Source organism: Trachypithecus francoisi, unplaced genomic scaffold (genome assembly GCF_009764315.1).
Source record: "Trachypithecus francoisi isolate TF-2019V2 unplaced genomic scaffold, Tfra_2.0 Lachesis_group4, whole genome shotgun sequence".
Taxonomy (NCBI): Eukaryota; Metazoa; Chordata; class Mammalia; order Primates; family Cercopithecidae; genus Trachypithecus; species Trachypithecus francoisi.
Window position 1 is genome coordinate 117,829,952 of NW_022681469.1, and position 20,454 is coordinate 117,850,405.

Consider the following 20,454-nt stretch of genomic DNA (forward strand, 5'->3'; position numbering starts at 1 on the left):
CAGCCACCTCGCCCGGCTAGCTTTTTTTGTATTTTTTAGTAGAGATGGGGTTTCACCGTGTTAGCCAGGATGGTCTCGAACTCCTGACCTCGTGATCCGCCTGTCTCGGCCTCCCAAAGTGCTGGGATTACAGGCTTGAGCCACCGCGCCCGGCCTTAAAAAATAATTTTTAAAAAATTAAAAAAGAAGACTAAAAAAAAAAAAAGACATGGTGGCAGCATGGGTCCAGCTCTCCCCACTCAGCCATCCATGAAAATGGTATGTTTTGCTGGGCTCGGTGGCTCAAGCCTGTAATCCCAGCACTTTGGGAGGCCGAGACGGGCGGATCACGAGGTCAGGAGATCGAGACCATCCTGGCTAACATGGTGAAACCCCGTCTCTACTAAAAAATACAAAAAACTAGCCAGGCGAGGTGGCGGACGCCTGTAGTCCCAGCTACCCAGAAGGCTAAGGCAGGAGAATGGCGTAAACCCGGGAGGCGGAGCTTGCAGTGAGCTGAGATCCGGCCACTGCACTCCAGCCTGGGCGACAGAGCCAGACTCCATCTCAAAAAAAAAAAAAAAAAAAAAAAGAAAATGGTATGTTTTGTTTTTTCCTTTCAGAAATCCCATCTCTCTACTCCCTCCTTCCCTCTGCTCCTTCAACAAATATTTGTGGGATAGCAATTTGACAATTATCTTCAAAAGCCTTTTTTAAAAATGAACACATGCTTTGATTCATAAATTAATTTCCAGGTTTACCCTGTGGAAATAATCACGGCGAAGATTTGACTCCTTGGATGTTTACAGTAAGATGGATGCCTCCCCCCATTTCAGGTTCAATGCTAGCGTTTGCATTTCCATAGCAACCCGTACATCCCAACTCCTGGCAGGTGGTTCAGGCTCCAGTAATTATCTGTTTGCTGGTCTGTATCCAACACTGGCCTGGAGTTTGCTGTGGGCAGGGGCCTTGTCTGGTTCCCAGGGGCAGTCCCAGCACCTGGCACCATGCCTGTCACATTGTGGCATCCAGAAATTTGTGCTAAATGAGTGACTGGTGATGGAGAGGCATGGAGAGTTTTAAGATTGGATTCTCCTTTTGAAAAGATGGCTCTGGTGAATTCGTGGCTGGAGAAGAGGGAACTGGAGGCAGAAAGCTGGTGTTGTGCTACCATAGGGGTTCAGAAGGAGACAGTGAAGCCAGAGCAGGGAGAGAGGTCTTGAGGATGAAAGGGGAGAAATGGACAAAAAGCCGTCTAGGAGGGAGATGGCTTGGGGACCAATTGGTTGAGTCAGGGGGTCTGGTTGGGTAAGAAGCACCACCTACTTTTTTTTTTTGAGAGGGAGTCTTGCTCTGTCGCTGAGGCTGGAGTGCGGTGGCACAATCTCGGCTCACTGCAACCTCCGCCCCCCAGGTTCAAGCAATTCTCCTCCTCAGCCTCCCCGGCAGCTGGGACTACAGGCAACCGCCACCATGCCCAGCTAATTTTTATATTTTTAGTAGAGACGGGGTTTCAACACATTGGGTAGGCTGGTCTCGAACTCCTGACCTCAAGTAATCCACCCACCTCGGCCTCCCAAAGTGCTGGGATTACAGACATGTTCCACTGTGCCCAGCCACCACCTACTTCTTAAGCAGGTGTCCCCTGACCCCCAGCTAGGGTCGGAGTCTGTGCAGGTTCAGCCTGCTGTGTTGCTCACCATGGGGAGGGATGGGTCCTGGCCTGGTAGGGGTGGGGAGCTTTTCTTCTAACCCCCTATCCCCTCATGGCTCAGGCCACCCTGCACTGATGCTACTAACCAGCTCCACCAAGTTCAGGGCGCTGGCTCCTCAGTGTCCACCTCAGTCCCTGTGTGGCCCTCAGGCTTGGGCATTCACCTGGAGGTCCCTTGTCTGGGCATGTGAGTTGGGCAGTGCAGCGCCTGGCACCCAGGAAGAAAGAGCAGTGCCCCACCCGCCCCCCAGCAGAGGCAGAGAGCAATTGCTCCCACATCACCTTCTCTTCCAGAGACTAGCTTGTCACTGTCACCAGCACAGAGACAAACATAGCACAGGCCCTTCAACACTCCTTAGTCCCTAACTTACAGGCCCCAGGGAGGGAGACAGAGACTGGCATGGGACTCTGGGCCAGGTGGGTTTGGGGAGGAGATGGCCTAAGGGTGAGGCTGGGTCATTCCCCAGCTGCTTGGTCGGGGGTGGGATGGCGGGGGGCAGCTTCAGGCCAGGGTCCAAGCCCCCTTTCCTGGGGGTCTTTGGCACATGGAAGGGTAGGAAATTGGCACAAATAGGTTTCATGGAGACTGCAGCAGCATATATGCAGGGCTGGGGGTCATCCTGGAGTCAGTGGGTTGGAGGCAAGTTGATGAACTCCCACACCTCTCTGTTAGGGACGGGCTGCTGGATTGAACCAACTCAGAGGCTTGGGGAGGGTCCCTCTATGCCCCAGGGCATCTTGTTGGGAGAAGCTGGGGACCCAAGGATGACACCTGGTGATTGGTCTCAAGCGTGACCACCACCTCTGAGTGTCCTTTCCCCTCACATCTCTTGGAGTCAATCCTCTCAGCTGAGCCACTTGGGACAGTGATGACGGAGAGACAGAGGAGCCCAACAGTCCTACTTTTGAATCCTGGCACCTCCCACTTCCCAGTTCTGTGACCTTGGGCAAGTCCATACGCTTCTCCCAGCCTTAGCTTCCACATTGGTGAAATGGGCACACGACCCACCTTTCAAGATTGTCATCTGGATATTAGTCATCTGGATATTAGTCCCCTCCCAATCTCATGTTGAAATGTGATCCTCAGTGTTGGGGGTGGGGTCTGGTGGGAGGTGTTTGGGTCATGGGGATGGATCCCTCAAGAACGGCTCGGTGCCCTCCCTGTGGTCATGAGTGAGTTTTCACTCTATTACAGGGGTCCCTAATACACCAGGTGGGGGTACCACTCTGTGGCCTATTAGGAACTGGGCCACACAGCAGGAGGTGAGCAGCGGGCAAGGGAGCAAAGCTTCACCTGTATTTACAGCCGCTCCGCATCACTCCCATGACCGCCTGAGCTCCGCCTCCCGTCAGATCAGCGGTGGCATTAGATTCTCAGAGGAGTGGGAACCCTGTTGTGAACTGCGCATGCGAGGGATGTAGGTTGCATGCTCCTTATGAGAATCTAATGCCTGATGATCTGTCACTGTCTCCCATCACCCCCAGAAGGGACTGTCTAGCTGCAGGAAAACAAGCTCAGGGCTCCCACGGACTCCACATGATGGTGAGTTGCAGAATTATTTCATTACATACTACAATCTAATAATAACAGAAATAAACTGCACAATAAATGCAATGTGCTCGAATCATCCTGAAACCATCCCCCGCAGCCCCAGTCCATGGAAAATTTTTCTTTTTTTTTTTTTTTGAGATGGAGTTTCACTCTTGTTGCCCAGGCTGGAGTGCAATGGTACAATCTCGGCTCACCACAACCTCCATCTCCCGTGTTCAAGTGATTCTCCTGCCTCAGCGTCCCAAGTGGCTGGGACTACAGGCACCCGCCACCACACCAGGCTAATTTTTGTATTTTTACTACAGACAGAGTTTCTCCATGTTGGTCAGGTTGGTCTCAAAATCCCAACCTCAGGTGATCCACCCACCTCGGCCTCCCAAAGTGCTGGGATTACAGGCATAAGCCACCGTGCCCAGCCAGAAAAAACTTCTTCCGCAAAACTGGTATCTAGCGCCGAAAAGATTAGGGACTGCTGCTCTATTAGTTTAGGAAAGAGATGATTGTTTTAAGGAGTCTGGGGTATCTCTCCTCTCCCTCTTTCTCCCTCTGTTGCCATGTGACATACTGGCTCCCCTTCTTTTCCATTATGACTAAAAGCTTCCTGAGGCCTCGTCAGAAGCCAGTTGGATGCTGGCACCATGCTTCTGTACAAGCCTCTAGAACCATGAGCCAAGTAAACTTCTTTTCTTGATAAGTTACCCAGCCTCAGGTATTCCTTTAGAGCAATGCAAAGTTGACTAACACAGATGTGATGTATTTACATCACTTTGCACAGTGCCTGGCATATAGTAAGTGCTCAATAAATGGTAGCAACTGGCCAGACATGGTGGCTCACGCCTGTAATCCCAGCACTTTGGGAGGCCAAGATGGGTGGGTCACTTGAGGTCAGGAGTTTGACCCTAGCCTGGCAAACATGATGAAACCTTGTGTCTGCTAAAAGTACACAAATCAGCAGGGTGTGGTGGTACACGCCTGTAGTCCCAGCTACTCGGGAGGCTGAAGCAGGAGAATCAATTGAACCCAGGAGGCAGAGGTTGCAGTGAGCTGAGATCACGCCACTGTACTCCAGCCTGGGCAACAGAGCGAGACTCCATCTCAAAAATAAATAAGTAAATAAATAGTAGCAACTGAAGCTTATCTGTCCCAGGGCAGTGGGGACAGAGTGTACAGTCATCCCAGGCTCCCTGCCCTTTTCTACATGAGACTCCTGCCAGGTCGGCATGGCACCAGCTCCGAGAATCACTTGGGCCTCTTCTCTCTCTTCTGCCTGGAGGCAAAGGCTGGGATAAGGGGAAGCTGCTACCCAAACCCCTTGCTCCCTGTGGAGGCGGCAGAGCCGGCCAGCCTAGGGCCATGCAGGAAGGCTGGCTAGCATGGCCAAAGCCTCAGACTCAAAGTCAAGGGCTTCTAGGCCGGGCGTGGTGGCTCACACCTGTAATCCCAGCACTTTGGGAAGCCGAGACGGGCAGATCACTTGAGGTGTTTGAGACCAGACTGACCAACATGGTGAAACCCCATCTCTACTAAAAATACAAAATTAGCTGGGCATGGCGGCACATGCCTCTAATCCCAGCTACTTGGGAGGATGAGGCAGGAGAATCACTTGGACCCGGGAGGTGGAGGTTGCAGTGAGCCAAGACGGTGCCATTGCACTCCAGCCTGGGTGACAGAGCGAGACTCTGTCTCCAAAAAAAAAAAAGTCAAGGGCTTGTGTGTGGATGGGGGAAGAGTAATGGGGCAGTGATGTCTGTCCCAGGGTCCCCAGCCTCTTGGCCCAGGTGCTCCCCCAGCCAGTCTGGCTCCCTTAGTCCTCATGCCACTCCATGGGCCATAAGGGAAGGGCATGCCAAATGCATTGTGGCTTTGGGGATTCCTGGGTCACTCTCTGGGACAGGAGTGGGGTGAGGGGACACAGAATTTTAAGAGTTCCTCAGAGTGAAGAATGTTTAATTTTGTCTGTCTGTGCCCAGACCCAGTGCTTCCTAGATAATCATTTTCTGCACCAGAGCTTTGAGAGGCATGGTGGCCTTTTTATTTGTTATTTTTATATTTTTTAAAGTAGAGATGGAGTCCTGCTATGTTACACAGGCTGGTCTCAAACTCTTGGCCTCAAGCGATTCTCCCACGCCAGCCTCCCAAAGTGCTGGGATTACAGGAGTATGTCACTATGCCCAGCTAATTATTATTTATTTATTTATTATTTATTTATTTTTGAGATGGAGTTTTGCTCTTGTTGCCCAGGCTGGAGTGCAATGGCGCGATCTCAGCTCTCACTGCAACCTCCATCTCCTGGGTTCAAGCGATTCTCCTGCCTCAGCCTCCAGAGTAGCCAGGATTACAGGCATCCACCACCACAACTGGCTAATTGTTTTGTATTTTTAGTAGAGACAGGGTTTCACCATGTTGGCCAGGCTGGTCTCGAACTCCTAACCTCAGGTGGTCCACCTGCCTCGGCCTCCCAAAGTGCTGGGATTACCGGCATGAGCCACTGCGCCCCGCAATTGTTTATTTTTTGGTAGAGGCAGGGACTTCCTATGTTGCCCAGGCCTCCTGGCCTCAAGAAAACCTCCTGTCTTGGTATCCCAAAGTACTGGGATTACAGGCATGAGTTCCTGCATTAGGCCAGACAGCGACCTTTTGCTTTGTTTTGTTTTGCTTTGTTTTTGTTTTTGTTTTTTGAGACGGAGTCTCGCTCTGTCGCCCAGGCGGGAGTGCAGTGGCTGGATCTCAGCTCACTGCAAGCTCCGCCTCCCGGGTTTTTACGCCATTCTCTCGCCTCAGCCTCCCGAGTAGCTGGGACTACAGGCGCCCGCCATCTCGCCCGGCTAATTTTTTGTATTTTTTTTTAGTAGAGACGGGGTTTCACCGTGTTAGCCAGGATGGTCTCGATCTCCTGACCTCGTGATCCGCCCGTCTCTGTCGCCCAGGCTGGAGTGCGATGGCCGGATCTCAGCTCACTGCAAGCTCCGCCTCCCAGGTTCACGCCATTCTCCTGCCTCCGCCTCCCAAGTAGCTGGGACTACAGGCGCCGGCCTCGTCGCCTGGCTAGTTTTTTGTATTCTTTAGTAGAGACGGGGTTTCACCGTATTAGCCAGGATGGTCTCGATCTCCTGACCTTGTGATCCGCCCGTCTCGGCCTCCCAAAGTGCTGGGATTACAGGCTTGAGCCACCGCACCCGGCCGTTGTGTTTTTGTTTTTTGTTTTTAGATGGGGTCTTGCTCTGCCACCCAGTCTGGAGTGCAGTGGTGCAATCATAGCTCGCTGTAGCCTCGACTTCTCAGGCTTAAGTAATCTTCTCACATTAGCCTTCTGAGTAGCTGGGAACACAGGCATGTGCCACCACACCTGGCTAATTAAAAAAATATTTTTTTTTGTAGATGGGGAACAGGTGGGCTCGCTATGTTGCCCAGGCTGGTCTCAAACTCCTGGGCTCAAGTGATCCTCCCTCCTCAGCCTCCCAAAGTCCTGGGATTACAGGCATGAGCCACAATGACTGGGATGGTAGCCTTTTTATTCCCATTTTACAGATGAGCAAACAGAACAGGGAGAGGGGAGGGCTCAAAGCTCCAAGCCTAGGCCGGGCACAGTGGCTCACGCCTGTAATCCCAGCACTTTAGGAGGCTGAGGCTGGCAGATCATCTGAAGTCAGTTCAAGACCAGCCTGGCCGACATGGTGAAACCCTGTTACTACTAAAAATACAAAAAATTAGCTGGGTGTGGTGGCACATGCCTGTAGTCCCAGCTACTCGGGAGGCTGAGGCAGGAGAATCACTTGAACCAGGAGGAAGAGGCTGCAACGAGTAGAGATCATGCCATTGCACTCCTGCTTGAGCAACAACAGTGAAACTCCATCTCAAAAAAAAAAAAAAAAAAAAAAAAAAAAAAAAAAACAGGTTCCAAAACTAGCTAGGAATGGAGCTATGCTCTGTCACCTCACCCACGTCCTCACAAGAAGAGGCTTGGCATCTGGGCATGGTGGCTCACCCTTGTAATCCCAGCACTTTAGGAAGCTGAGACAGGTGGCTCACTTGAGGTCAGGAGTTCAAGACCAGCATGGCCAACATGGTAAAACCCTGTCTCTACTAAAAATACAAAAATTGGTTGGGTGCGGTGGTTCATGCCTTTGATCCCAGCACTTTGGGAGGCCGAGGCAGGTGGCTCACGAGGTCAGGATTTCAAGACCAGCCTGCCCAATATGGTGAAACCCCGTCTCTACTAAAAATATAAAAATTAGCCGGGCGTGGTAGCATGCACCTGTAATCCCAGCTACTCAGGAAGCTGAGGCAGGAAAATCACTTGAACCCAGGAGGCGGAGGTTGCAGTGAGCAGAGATCGTGCCGCTGCACTCCAGCACTCCAGCCTGGACGACAGAGTGAGATTCCATCTCAAAAAAAAAAAAAAAGAGGCATGGCAAGAAGATAAATAGGGTGGCAGGGAGGATGCCGGGGGCCGGGTGGGAGCGTCACATCAGAAAGGCTGGAGGCTCTGTCCCGCCCTGCGGTGACTGCAGACTGCAAGCCAAGGCTGTCTGGGAAGGTGACTCCAAGTACGCCATCAATCGCCAGTGGATTAGCTAGCCAGCCATCAATATTAAGGAAAAGGATTGCTTTTTAATGGGGCCAAAGAGTGTGTGTTCCTGTGACTGATGTGAATATTTGTCAAATGCCCGAGAACCCAGTAAATAAACGCAACCGAACCGGTGTTTCTAGAAATGGATATTAATGGCTCGATTCGATAAAAGAGCAGGGGCGCCTGGTGTTTATTGGGCATTTTGTGGGGACTGGCTGGGGGCAGGGCAGTCCCACATGTGTCTTCAACGGAAGACTCTCAGAACCGCTCCGGAACACAGGTGCCCCTATTTTCCAGGTGAGTAAACCGTGGCTTGTCAAGGTCAAGATAGGGCCAGAAGCCTGGATTTGGTAGTCTCAGAATGCCTGTCCCTGCCGTGATCAAATGCCTGCTGCAGATGGGGAAGGCAGGGGGAGGGTCACCCAAGAGCTGGATTTTTGGGGGTGGCTCCAGGATAAGGACCACCTCAAGTGAGAGCTTGGGTGGGGGAAGGGGTCCTGACTGAGCAAGTGGGGACATAGTGGGTGCTTCCCAGGGAAGCAGGGATCTTTGATGCTGGGGGTCTAACACCCAGGACAAGGCCAAATGCCATCACCGTTTGCTTGGGGAGGGGCTCAGTAAGGGAAGGTTCCTTGAAATGGTGGGGGTATTTGAAGGGGAGGGCTTTCAGGATGGGAAAGTACAGAGAAGAGGAGGGGACTTAGTGAAGGGAGAGGGGCTCAGGATGGGGATGGGTTCATCAAGGGGGTGGAGTTCTGGGAGGAGGAGGAGCAGGAAAGTGCAGGGGACACCTCGCCCGTCCCTGTCAACCCTCTTGTCCTCTGCCCACACTCCCCTCCCTCCTCAACTCCCCAGACAGAATTTGGTGGAATTTGCAGGGTTTGTTTGTTTTTGTTTTGTTTTTGAGATGGAGTCTTGCGCTGTCACCCAGGCTGGAGTGCAATGGCGCGATCTTGACTCACTGCAACCTCTGCCTTCCAGGTTCAAGTGATTCTCCTGCCTCAGCCTCCTGAGTGGCTGGGATTACAGGCACTCACCACCATGCCCGGCTAATTTATTTTTATTTATTTATTTATTTTTTGAGACGGAGTCTTGCTCTGTCACCCAGGCTGGAGTGCAGTGGCATGATCTCAGCTGACTGCAACTTCCGCCTCCAGGTTCAAGTGATTCTCCTGCCTCAGCCTCCTGAGTAGCTGAGACTACAGGTGCATGCCCCCATGCCCGGCTAATTTTTTGTATTTTCAGTGGAGATGGGGTTTCACGGTGTTAGCCAGGGTGATCTCTATCTCCTGACCTCATGATCCGCCTGCATTGTCCTCCCATAATGCTGGGATTACAGGCATGAGCCACCACACCCCACTTTTGTGTGTGTGTGTTATAGAGATGGGGTTTCAGCATGTTGGCCAGGCTGGTCTCGATCTCCTGACCTCAAGTGATCTGCCCACCTCGGCCTCCCAAATTGCTGGGATTACAGGCGTGAGCCACCGTATCTGGCTGGATTCACAGATTTAATTCACCACCTGAGGTTCTCACTGTAGAAGATGCTCCTCACCTCGCCCCTTCTTGCCCCTGCCCCTTGGGATCTCATTCTCTCCTCTGGTACCCACAGCTCATCAACATGTTCCCTTGCCAGCTGGAATCTCTTTTCTGTGCATCCTCAGCATCCTGCCATCCATCCATCTATCCCTCTCTGCAAGGGGCCTCCTCCCCACTACCTGGTCCTCTGGGTGAGGTGAGCACCAGGTCCCCATTACCCCTTCTTCTCCCTACAAGCAGCCCTGCCTGGCAGCCAGCAGGACTCTTCATCCTGACTCCATCTTGGCCCCCATCTTGGCCCTCCACCTTCCAGTTGGCCTTCAGCAACTCACTGTCTCTGCCTAAGCCTGGGGGTCTTCTTAAGCTCCTCAGAGATGGTGGCCCCTGTCTAAGGGAGCCCAGGAGGCCTGGGGTGGACAGACAAAGGTGTGACTTGGAAGGACTGCAGGACACAGGCTGTGTCTGGCCCCATGTGGCTCTAGGCTCCAGCCCCGCTGTGTAGGGAGTTTCTGATTTCTCAGCTCACTGACAGTCTGATGGGCAGTCACTGCTCTTGACTTTGACTCCTTCAGCAGCCAGCCCACTAGTTTCTTTCCTTCTTTTTTCTTTTTTGAGAGGGAGTCTCGATCTGTTGCCCAGGCTGGAGTGCAGTGGCCCAATCTCGGCTCACCGCAACCTCCGCCTCCCGGGTTCAAGTGATTCTCCTGCCTCAGCTTCCCGAGTAGCTGGGATTACAGGCACGCATCACTAAGCCTGGCTAATTTTTGTATTTTTAGTAGAGACAAAGATTCACCATGTTGGCAAGGCTGGTCTCAAACTCCTGACCTCATGATCCACCCTCCTAGGCCTCCCAAAGTGCTGGGAATACAGGTGTGAGTCACCGCGCCCGGCTAAATTTTTTTTTGTATTTTTCATAGAGACGAGGTTTCACCATGTTAGCTAGGCTGGTCTCGAATTTCTGACCTCAAATAATCCGCTCCCCTCAGCCTTTCAAAGTGCTGGAATCACAGGTGTGAGCCACTAGGCCTGGCCGGTTTTTGCCATTACTTTTAATGGCAAAAACCGCGATTACTTTCGCAACAACCTAATACACAAATGAAAGATGAGCTGGACTTGCAATGGCTTCACCCCAATTGGTCTGGACTCTGGCCTCTTGTCTGGACAAGGCTCGTGGGTTCCCACGGTCGCCCGACTCTGCCCGACTAGTCCCTAGCCCCGCCCTTCTCCCCGCCCACGACGTTCGCCACGCCCACGAGCAGCATCACTCCCTCCTCCCACCCTCGCCCCGCCTATCTCCCCACCCCAGCCCCGCCCCACGGCCCGCTCACCCTTGCTCCTCCATCATCTCCTGCAGCTCCATGCACTTGAGCTCCACGCGCCGCTTGCGCTCGTGGTCCAGGATCTCGCGGTGCGCGCGTTTCACCAGGCCCGGCTCTGCGGTACGCAGCTCCTCCTCCGCCCGCGGCCAGGCTCCCGAGGAGGCGCTGGGCTGCGGGAAGCCGTTAGCGGCGTCGGGTGGGGAGGGCATGCTGGCCGCCCCGTTGTTCACGGTGGAAGACATCGTGGCTGGCCCCGGAGCCGCTGGCCTGGGCCGCTGGCCCTGAGGGACAGACACAGACACGAGGCGGGATGGTCACTTCTTGGCCACCTGCTAAGCTCCTCTCTGCTCGAGTTAATCCTGGAGATTTAAGGGCCCACTCATGGCTCTAATCCGCTTCCTTTCCTGGTGCAGAGGGAGACAGACGGCTGGTTTGCACCTTTGGGTCACACCTCAGGGCACGAGTGGGTTGGAATCTGGGCTTTTTCCCATCTGTAAGGTGGGCGGATGCAGGCCAGACTGGATGGCCTCTAAAAGCCATTGGCTGGGAATCGTGTCACCTCCAGGAACTACCGAGGATAATCCTCTCTGGCTTACATGGATGCTTGGGCCAGACATCCCAGCGCCCACTTGCACACATCATTAACTCCCCAGACATATTTCTCCTTTCGGCTTAGTTGAAACCGTTTACACACACACCAGGCCCATTGTCCTGGCTCTGTCCGGTGGGACACAGATTACATTCCGTGTGTTCCCACCTACCAGTCTGCTCCCAGGGCAGCCCTGCACAGAGGGGAAGATGAAAGCCTACTCCATTCCCACCCCAGAGGCAGATTTTAGCTCTCTGTTTGATCTGGCCAACTTCTCCAAAGCCGACGTTCCAGATAAGCCGGGCTCACCCAGATTGGGCCTACAGGACTATCCCCTCCTTTGTTCTGGAAACACTGCTTCTGGCGATGTGACCAAGGCTGACACTGACTAGCTTTCCAGGCAGCCACGTCCTCCTGTAGGCTCAGGGTGGGGTGGGAGTCAACTTGGCTTGGAGCTAAGAATCTCTGACTCCATGCTAGGTCCGCCAAAGTAGAGCACACACACACACACAAACACACACGCGCACACACACTCCAAGGACTTCTATCTTAACAGAGGGGAGGCACCTCCTGAGCTATTTCCATTTCCTTTCTCCAAGCCTCTGCTAGTTGCTAAGCAACAGGGAGGCCTCATTCCCAGGGAGTGGGGTGGGAGGGAGGGAAAGGAAGGAGGGAGGGAGGAAAAGAAGGGATTGGGCATGCCTGGACATCTTGGATCAGGCCTTCCCTGTGACACTTCTCCCCCAACGCACCCTCCCCTCTCTGGCCTCAGAGTGATGGGATGGGGGTGGGAGTGTTTAGAGCTACAGAAACTGGAAGGCAGAGAAGAGAGAGGGACTGTGACAGCTACAGGAGGCTCTGAAGGGGACAGAGTGACAGCAGGCAACAATAGTGATGAAAACATAAGCTCTTCTCATATGTCCTTCCCCCTGAGTCCCACGTGCATGGGTTCGAGGCTGCGTTTTTCCACTCCTTGCTGTGTGACCCTGAAGATGTCACTACCCCTCTCTGAGCCTCTGATTTCCACCTGTTCCTGGGAGCATCTGCCAGAGTCTTCTGGAGAGGGGAGTGCCTGGGGGCTCAGAGACCAAAGCTGTTCTTCTAACCCCTCTTTTCCACTCTCACACCTGCTAGCTTCCCACCTCTGTCCCTAGACCAGCCCTATACCCCAGTTCCACCAGGGGTTTTCCTGGGACACTCCACAAGCATCACCCACCCCATGCCGCAAGCAGAGCCCTGCTCCCCACCCACCTCAACTACAGTGCTTGGCTTATGGGTGACCCCTCTATCTGTTGGTCATCTGAGCCAGGGACATGTGTGGAGCTTGGATACCCCTATTGCCCTGACCCACAACAGTTCACCTGTCATCAAGTCAGGTCCCTCATCCCCTCTTCTTTGTGGAGCTTGGATACCCCTATTGCCCTGACCCACAACAGTTCACCTGTCATCAAGTCAGGTCCCTCATCCCCTCTTCTTTGTGGAGCTTGGATACCCCTATTGCCCTGACCCACAACAGTTCACCTGTCATCAAGTCAGGTCCCTCATCCCCTCTTCTTTGTCCATTTTTTGAGACAGGGTCTCACTCTGTCACCCAGACTGGAGTGTAGTGGCACAGTCATAGCTCACTGCAGCCTTGAACTCCTGAGCTCAAGCGATATCCTCCCACCTCAGTCTCCCGAATAGCTGTAACTACAGGCATGTGCCACCATACCCAGCTAATTAAAACAAAATAATTTTTTTTTTTTTTTGTAGAGTCAAGGTCTTGCTATTTTGCCCAGGCTGAGTCTTGAACTCCTGGCTTCAAACGATCCTTCCACCTCAGCCTCCCAAAGTACTGAGATTACAGGCATGAGCCACTGCGCCCAGCCCCATCCTCTCTTCTCAACATCTCTCACATTTATCCACTTCCTCTCCTCCCCTGTTACCACCTGGACCCAAGCTCCTTCCTCCACGCAGGTCCACTGCCTCACTGCGGTTGCCTGGCCTCCCTGCTCTCAGACCTTCATCCTCCACTGGCAACTTGGCAGATGGGTCCAGGAGCAAATTAGACCATGTCATGCCCTGGTTAGCAGCCTCCCATGACTCTTGTCACCTTGGCTTAAAGCCACAACATGGCCCTGCCTCCTGGTGCAGCTCCGTCTCCACCACTCCCTACCACACACATCCTCCTCCACCTCTCTTGGCTCTAGGCCCTTTCCTGGGACACTCTTCATTCTTAGTTGTCCTCAAAGTCACTGCTGATAGGCATCATCACCTTTTGGAAGCCTTTCTTTCCCCTCTGGCTGGTGTTACCTCCCAGAGCTCTTTTTTTTTTTTTTTTTTTTGGAGATGGAGTCTCACTCTGTCACCCAGGCTGGAGTGCAGTGGTGCAATCTTGGCTCACTGCAACCTCCACCTCCTGGGTTCAAGTGATTCTCCCGCCTCAGCCTCCTGAGTAGCTGGAATTATAGGTGCCTGCCACCTTACCTGGCTACTTTTTGTATTTTTAGTAGAAATGGGGTTTCACCATGTTGGCCAGGCTGGTCTTGAACTCCTGACCTCAGGTGATCTGCCCTCCCAAAGTGCTGGGATTATAGGCATGAGCCACCACTCCTGGCCTTACCTCCCAGAGCTTTTGCTTTTGTTGCTGTGGGTTCACAGGTCTGGCTCCCCCTGGGCTGAGGGCAACTTAGCTTTCAATTCCTAGCTCCAGCTAAGTGCCTAGTGCATGTGAAGCTCAATGCGCCCAGGCTGAACAAAGACAGTGACAACAGGAGGCAAGATAGAGGAATACATGGCATGGCCCTTGATACAGCCTGCAAGACCCCTTTGCATTCTGTCGAATGCTATCTTGCAACTTCATCCCATGCTGCACCCCGTCCTGCAACCAACACCCAGCCCCTTAGCCTTGGTCCTCATCCCCCAAATGCGTGCTTTTACTTCCTCCTTTGTGCCTTTGCCTATGCGTTTCCCCTCCGCTGGAGTCCTGTTCTTCACCTAGGGAACTTCAACTCATCCTTCAGGGCCCAGCCCAAAAATCACCTCCTATGGGAAGTCCTCCGCTCTTCCAGCAAGGATGTGTCATTCCTTCTTTGTGCTTCCGCATCTTTTGTCCACACTTTTTAAATGCGACATTTAGATACCGAGATTCAGTTGGTTGTTTGCTTCTAACTCCTATTCTAGACTGTGAGCCCTTTTAGGGGAGGGGACCATCCTTTCATTCTGACTCATTAGAGCCTACCCCAGCACCAGGCAATGCAAGAGGCACACTGAAAGTGTGGAGAGAGAGCACGAAGGCGCCAGTGAGAGCCCTGGAAGCCATGCTGTTCTGCACATCTTCCCTCTGACCTGAGCAAGGCTCCCCAGCCTCGAACTTGGCCTGAACTCCTGGAGGGCAGAGGGTGAAAACTGGTGAGAGCCATTGTGAATGCACTCAGATCTCCAAACCCTGAGAAATTCTAGCCTCAGTGCTAGGAGAACACCTGGCTAGCAATGCTAGGTTGCCCAGGGTAATCTTTGCAGAAATGATTGAGGAGGAAAGGAGAGCTACGTGAAGAGAGGCGTGGCAGATGCGGTCTGGATTTTCACTAGAACAGATGGTGGATTTGACCAATTTCACCTGGTGAGTTGGAGAGACACTGGGCAGGGATCTGCGGCAGGTCATTAATAGAATGACCCAAAACATTGCACACTAAGCCCATTTCCTTCCAAGTCAGGTTTGTTGGGCCAGCAGACTAGGGGGTGACTGCAGGACTGCAGGCACAGGGTCCCTCTGTGAGTCATATGACATTATATTTTACGAAATCATTGTGAGGCTGGGCTCAGTGGCTCACACCTGTAATGCCAGCGCTTTGGGAAGCCAAGGTGGGTGGATCACCTGAGGTCAGGAGTTCAAGACCAGCCTGGGCAACATGGTAAAACCCCGTCTCTACTAAAAAATACAAAAATTAGCCAGGCACGGTGGTGGGTGCCTGTAATCCCAGCTACTCAGGAGGCTGAGGCATGAGAATCACTTGAACCTGGGAGGTGGAGGTTGCAGTGAGCTGAAATCGCACCATTGTACTTCAGCCTGGGTGACAGGGCGAGACTCTGTCTTGAAAAAAAAAAAAGAAAGAAAGAAAAAGAAATTATTGTGAGATTTATCCTTCCTTCCTTCCTTCCTTCCTTCCTTCCTTCCTTCCTTCCAGACTCTCGCTCTGTTGCCCAGGCTGGAGTGCAGTGGCATGACTATAGCTCACTGCAGCCTTGACCTCCTGGACTCAAGTGATCTTCCTGCTTCAGCTTCCAAGTAGATGAAAGTACAGGTGCACCACCATGCCCAGCAGATTTTTTAATGTTTTGTAGAGATGGGATCTTGCTATGTTGCCCAGGCCGGTCTCAAGTTCCTGGGCTCAAGTGATCTTCCTGCCTCAGCCTCCCAAAATGTTGGAATTATAGGCATGAGTCACTGCGCCTGGCCTCACTGTGAGATTTCATAAGATGACACTGTCCTGGTGGGTGCTAATATCCCATTTTGTTGTAATTGGTTGATTGATTGACCTATACTCAAAAGGAGCTAGTAGTTAATGGATCAACGTCATGTTAGATGTAGGTATTTAGTGGTGAATCACAGGGCACTATTCTCACCACATCTGATCCAATATGTTCACTATTGACTGGATAGAACACTGGTAGTCTGACAATCAAATTCACTGAGGACACAGCCTGAGAGGACTGGTGGATATACAGTCAGAATCTAAAAGGACTCAGTAGTTAGAGACATTGGAAGAATCTAAGAAGGTAAAACAGGGCCAGGTGCGATGGCTGACATCTGTAATCCCAGCACTTTGGGAGGCTGAAGCGGGTGGATCACGAGGTCAGGAGTTCGAGACCAGGCTGGCCAACATGGTGAAACCCCGTCTCTACTAAAAGTACAAAAATCAGCCAGTCATGGTGGTGCATGCCTGCAATCTAAGCTGCTCGGGAGGCTGAGGCAGGAGAATCACTTGAACCCGGAGGCAGAGATTGCAGTGAGCTGAGATCGCACCACTGCACTCCAGCCTGGGCAATTGAGCAAGACTCCAAGAAGAAGAAGAAGAAGAAAGAAGAAGAAGAAAGAAGAAAGAAGAAGAAGGTGAAACAGGATAGTGAGAAGTGCCACATTCTGAATCTGGGTCCCAAACTAAAATTGGAATGGGGTAGACATAGTTTAGAAGCAGAATGTTTGGGAAGGATTATGGGGATTTTCAATGATTACAGACTCAATTTGAGTCAATATCACAATGTGGCTGCCAAAAATGCATGTTATCTTAGGATATATCAAAAAAAATAGGATGCTAAGGAGGGGGAAGATTATAAGAATATACAGGTGGTCAGAATACCTAGCTTCAAATATATGAAGGTTTGTAGAGGATCTAGGTCAAACCTGGCTGAATCGACTGAGAGGCTTGTTAGAAGTAGCAATGTTTAGCTAGCATTGCCAGATTTGCCAAATAGGAACCCAGTTAAATTAAATTTGAATTTTATATTTGGAACATACTTCTACTAAGAAATTATTCGTTATCTGAAATTCAAATTTAACTGAGTGTCCTATATTTCATATGTCAGTGCTACCTGGAATCCAACCCAGATCCACTGAATCAAAGTCTCAGCCGGGTGCGGTGTCTCACGCCTGTAATCCCAGCACTTTGGGAGGCCGAGGCAGGCCGATCACAAGGTCAGGAGATCGAGACCATCCTGGCTAACACGGTGAAACCCCTTCTCTACTAAATATACAAAAATTTAGCCAGGCATAGTGGCGGGTGCCTGTAGTCCCAGCTACTTGGGAGGCTGAGGCGAGAGAATGGTGTGAACCCAGGGGGCGGAGCTTGCAGTGAGCCAAGATCGTGCCTCCGTACTCTAGCCTGGGTGACAGAGTGAGACTCTGTCTCAAAAAAAAAAAGGTCTCTGGGGATGAAATTTCTCATGTCCCCCAGGTCCTCCTGATATAACCCAAGTATGGACCACCAATTAGGGGGAGGTGGGAAGTGGTCTAGAAATAGCCATTTTCAAATTTTACTGGGCATTAGAATCACCAGGAAGACTTGTTAAGACACAGATTTGTTTTGTTTTGTTTTGTTTTGTTTTGTTTGAGACAATGTCTTGCACTGTCACCCGGGCTGGAGTGCAATGGTGCAATCTTGGCTCACTGCAACCTCTGCCTCCTGGGTTCACATGATTCTCCTGCCTCAGCCTTCTGAGTAGCTGGGATTACAGGTACACACCACTACACCCAGCTAACTTTTTGTATTTTTAGTAGAGACTGGGTTCCACTATGCTGGCCAGACAGGTCTTGAACTTCTGACCTTGTGATCCTCCCGCCTTGGCCTCCCAAAGTGCTGGGATTACAGGCTTGAGCCACCGCACCCAGCAAGACACAGATTGTTGACTTCACCCCCAGAGTTTCTGATTTGAGAGATGTGGAGTGGGGCTTGAGAATTTGCATTTCTAACAAGTAACACCAACACTACTAGTCCTTAGACTGCCCTAAGAGGAGCAAGGCCCTAGCCGATCTGCAAGACAGGGCCAAGATTCTCACAGGCAAGTCATCTAGTGTTGATTCAGCTTAGTTCAAAAAAGAGTCTTGTCTTGTTTTGTTTTTTATTTTATAATAATCAAAACTCTTTAAAAACTAAGGAGTTCTGGCCGGGTTTGGTGGCTCGCACCTGTAATCTCAGCACTTTGGGAGGCAGAGGCGGGCGGATCACTTGCAGTCAGGAACTTGAGACCAGCCTGGCCAACACGGTGAGACACTGTCTCTACTAAAAATACAAAAAATAGCTGAATGTGGTGACATGTGCCTATAATCCCAGCTACTTGGGAAGATGAGGCATGAGAATAGCTTGAACCCAGGAGGTGTAGGTAGCAGTGGCCTGTGATCGCGTCACTGCACTTCAGCCTGGGCAACAGAGTGACATTTCATCTCAAAACACAAACGAACAAAACTAAGCAGTTTGTCCTAGGATGAATGAGGTCCCTGTTACAGGAGTTGTTCAAACATGAGATAGAAACGATATTCATGCATTCACTCAACAAACACCCAGCATCTACTCTGGGCCCTACGTTATTAGGGTATAGAGATGAACATGACGCCATCATGGCCCTCTAGAAGCTCACAGGCTGGTTCAGGAGACTGACAGGTAAACAGCAGTGTAGTGTGATGAAAGAGAACTGGAGAAGTGTCTGTAGCCCTGCTTGGTTGGTCAACGCAGGCTTCCCAGCAAGGCTGGGAGGGAGCAGGAGGCAGGGCTGCCAGAGCTAGTGAGGATGACCAGGATTCAAGAAATAAATGGGCCAATCTGGCAGGGTTTGTAATTGACTGGATGTGGGATGGGGGAGGTAGCTTAGATGACACCGGGTCTCTGGCCTGGGTGACCAGGTGGATGGTGCAGTCATTTACTGTGATGGGGAACGTGGAGAACAAATAGGGGTTGCTTGAGGGTGAGGAGTTTGCAGGGGCAAGCAGGCAGATATGGAGTCTAGAGCCATAACTCTAACTTGTTCTGGTCCTTGGAGGCATCGACACTGTCCTTCTTTGGAGGCAGCGCAGCAAATGGGAAGTCTTTACATTACCACTGATTGGCTGTGAGACCCTGAACAAGTCCCTTCCCCTCTCTGCACCCTTGTTTCTCCTACTGAACAATGACTCAAAGACCCCATGGGTCCTTTCCTACTCTGGAAGTCTGGGTAGTATTAACTCTAAATGTGTGGCATCAGGCTGTGCACGGTGGCTCATGCCTGTAATCCCACCAATTTGGGAGGGCAAAGCAGGTGAATCACCTGAGGCCAGGAGTTTGAAACCAGCCTGACCAACATGATGAAACCCTGTCTCTACTAAAAATACAAGAATTAGCTGGGGGTGGTGGTGCATGCCTATAATCTCAGCTACTTGGGAAAGTAAGGCTTGAACCCAGGAGGTGGAGGTTGCAGTGAGCTGAGATCACACCATTTGCACTCCAGCCTGGGCAACAAGAGCAGCTCCATCTCAAGAAATAAATAAAGAGCACCAGACTTTCAGCCCACTTCCTTTCTGCTGATACAGCCAGGAGCCAGGGCCCCACCGGCCACCCTTAGAGCTCAACTGAGGCTGTCCCTAGCATTGGGTCAGCTCCCAAGGGCAAGCCCAGATACTGGAGCCAGCCAAACCCATGTGCAGATTAAGTCATTAAACCCTAGTTTAATGCCTGCCAAAGGGGCACACTTCCTCTTCTTCAAGCCAGGAAGTGGTTAAAGGCCTAGAGGCCTGATTTCCCAGCCTCCTGGCTGGGTCCCTGGACTTGCCTCCTTCCCATAAGCCCAAGCCTGGGTTTCCTGAGCAGCCTGGCTGTGGACAGAATGGGCCACAAACTGGATGCTGCTACCTGCAAGTGATTAATTGAAGGTGAAACAACTCATCTGTACTGCAGGGTCCAGCCTGTTCCGGAAAGTCAGCTGCTGACAGGCACAGAGGCCTCTCAGCTAATGAGGTCAGAACTCACCCTGGGGCTCAGAGGGAGAAGATGCTCAGATCAGTAGTGACCTGGTCAGGTCTAGGGGAGAGGGAACGGGCTGTAGTGAGAAGTGAACCACAGATGGGTCTGGGAGGAGACCTGACCCTGCCCCCGGGGACCCCTGATTTGAGAGGGAGACGGGACAGTGATCTTTGGGAGTTCATGAGCTGAGAGACCTAGGGCATGTGACTTCAACTCTCTGAGCGTCAGTTTCCTTGCCTGTAAAATGAAACTAATTAATAATAATGCCTTCCTCATAGGTTTGTTGTAAAGGACTAGAGCATGGGAAATGCCCTCACAGTACCTAGTGTGCAATGAATGTCTCATAAATGGCACTGGAGATCATTATGATTATTAATTATTATTATTGTCATTGTAGAGACAGGGTCTCACGATGTTGCCCAGGCTGGTCTCCAACTCTTGGCCTCAAGTGATCACCCCACCTTGGCTTCCCAAAGCAAGGGGATTACAGGAGGGAGCAAACTCCTCCGTGCTCCCCAACTAGCCGGCAGCATCGCAGCCCTCCAGCACCATGGACAGCACCCCCGCCAACAATTCAGGGGTCTCACTTGCTCCTCGGGCTGAGAAGCCTCTCTTGCCGGGTGGAGGGGAGCGGGGGGCGGGAGGGGGCGGGGAAGGGCGAGGGGGGGTGCAGCATCCTTCCCCTAGGGGCTTTTTTCCCTGGCCCTGCCAGCCAGAGGCAAGCCTC

The 20,454-nt window shown here is 51.9% G+C and overlaps 1 protein-coding gene across 3 annotated transcripts in view; it reads right to left on the reverse strand.

The window, feature by feature from the left end:
• The window catches only part of SRRM3 (serine/arginine repetitive matrix 3), an 86,998-nt gene that overhangs the window by 42,034 nt on the left and 24,510 nt on the right, over positions 1 to 20,454 (reverse strand). For all 3 annotated transcript variants that reach the window (XM_033192628.1, XM_033192629.1, XM_033192627.1), the window contains exon 2: positions 10,680 to 10,951. In XM_033192628.1, coding sequence (XP_033048519.1) covers positions 10,680 to 10,912 — 233 coding nt within the window. In that variant the 5' untranslated portion in view covers positions 10,913 to 10,951. The remainder of the gene's footprint in view (positions 1 to 10,679; positions 10,952 to 20,454) is intronic.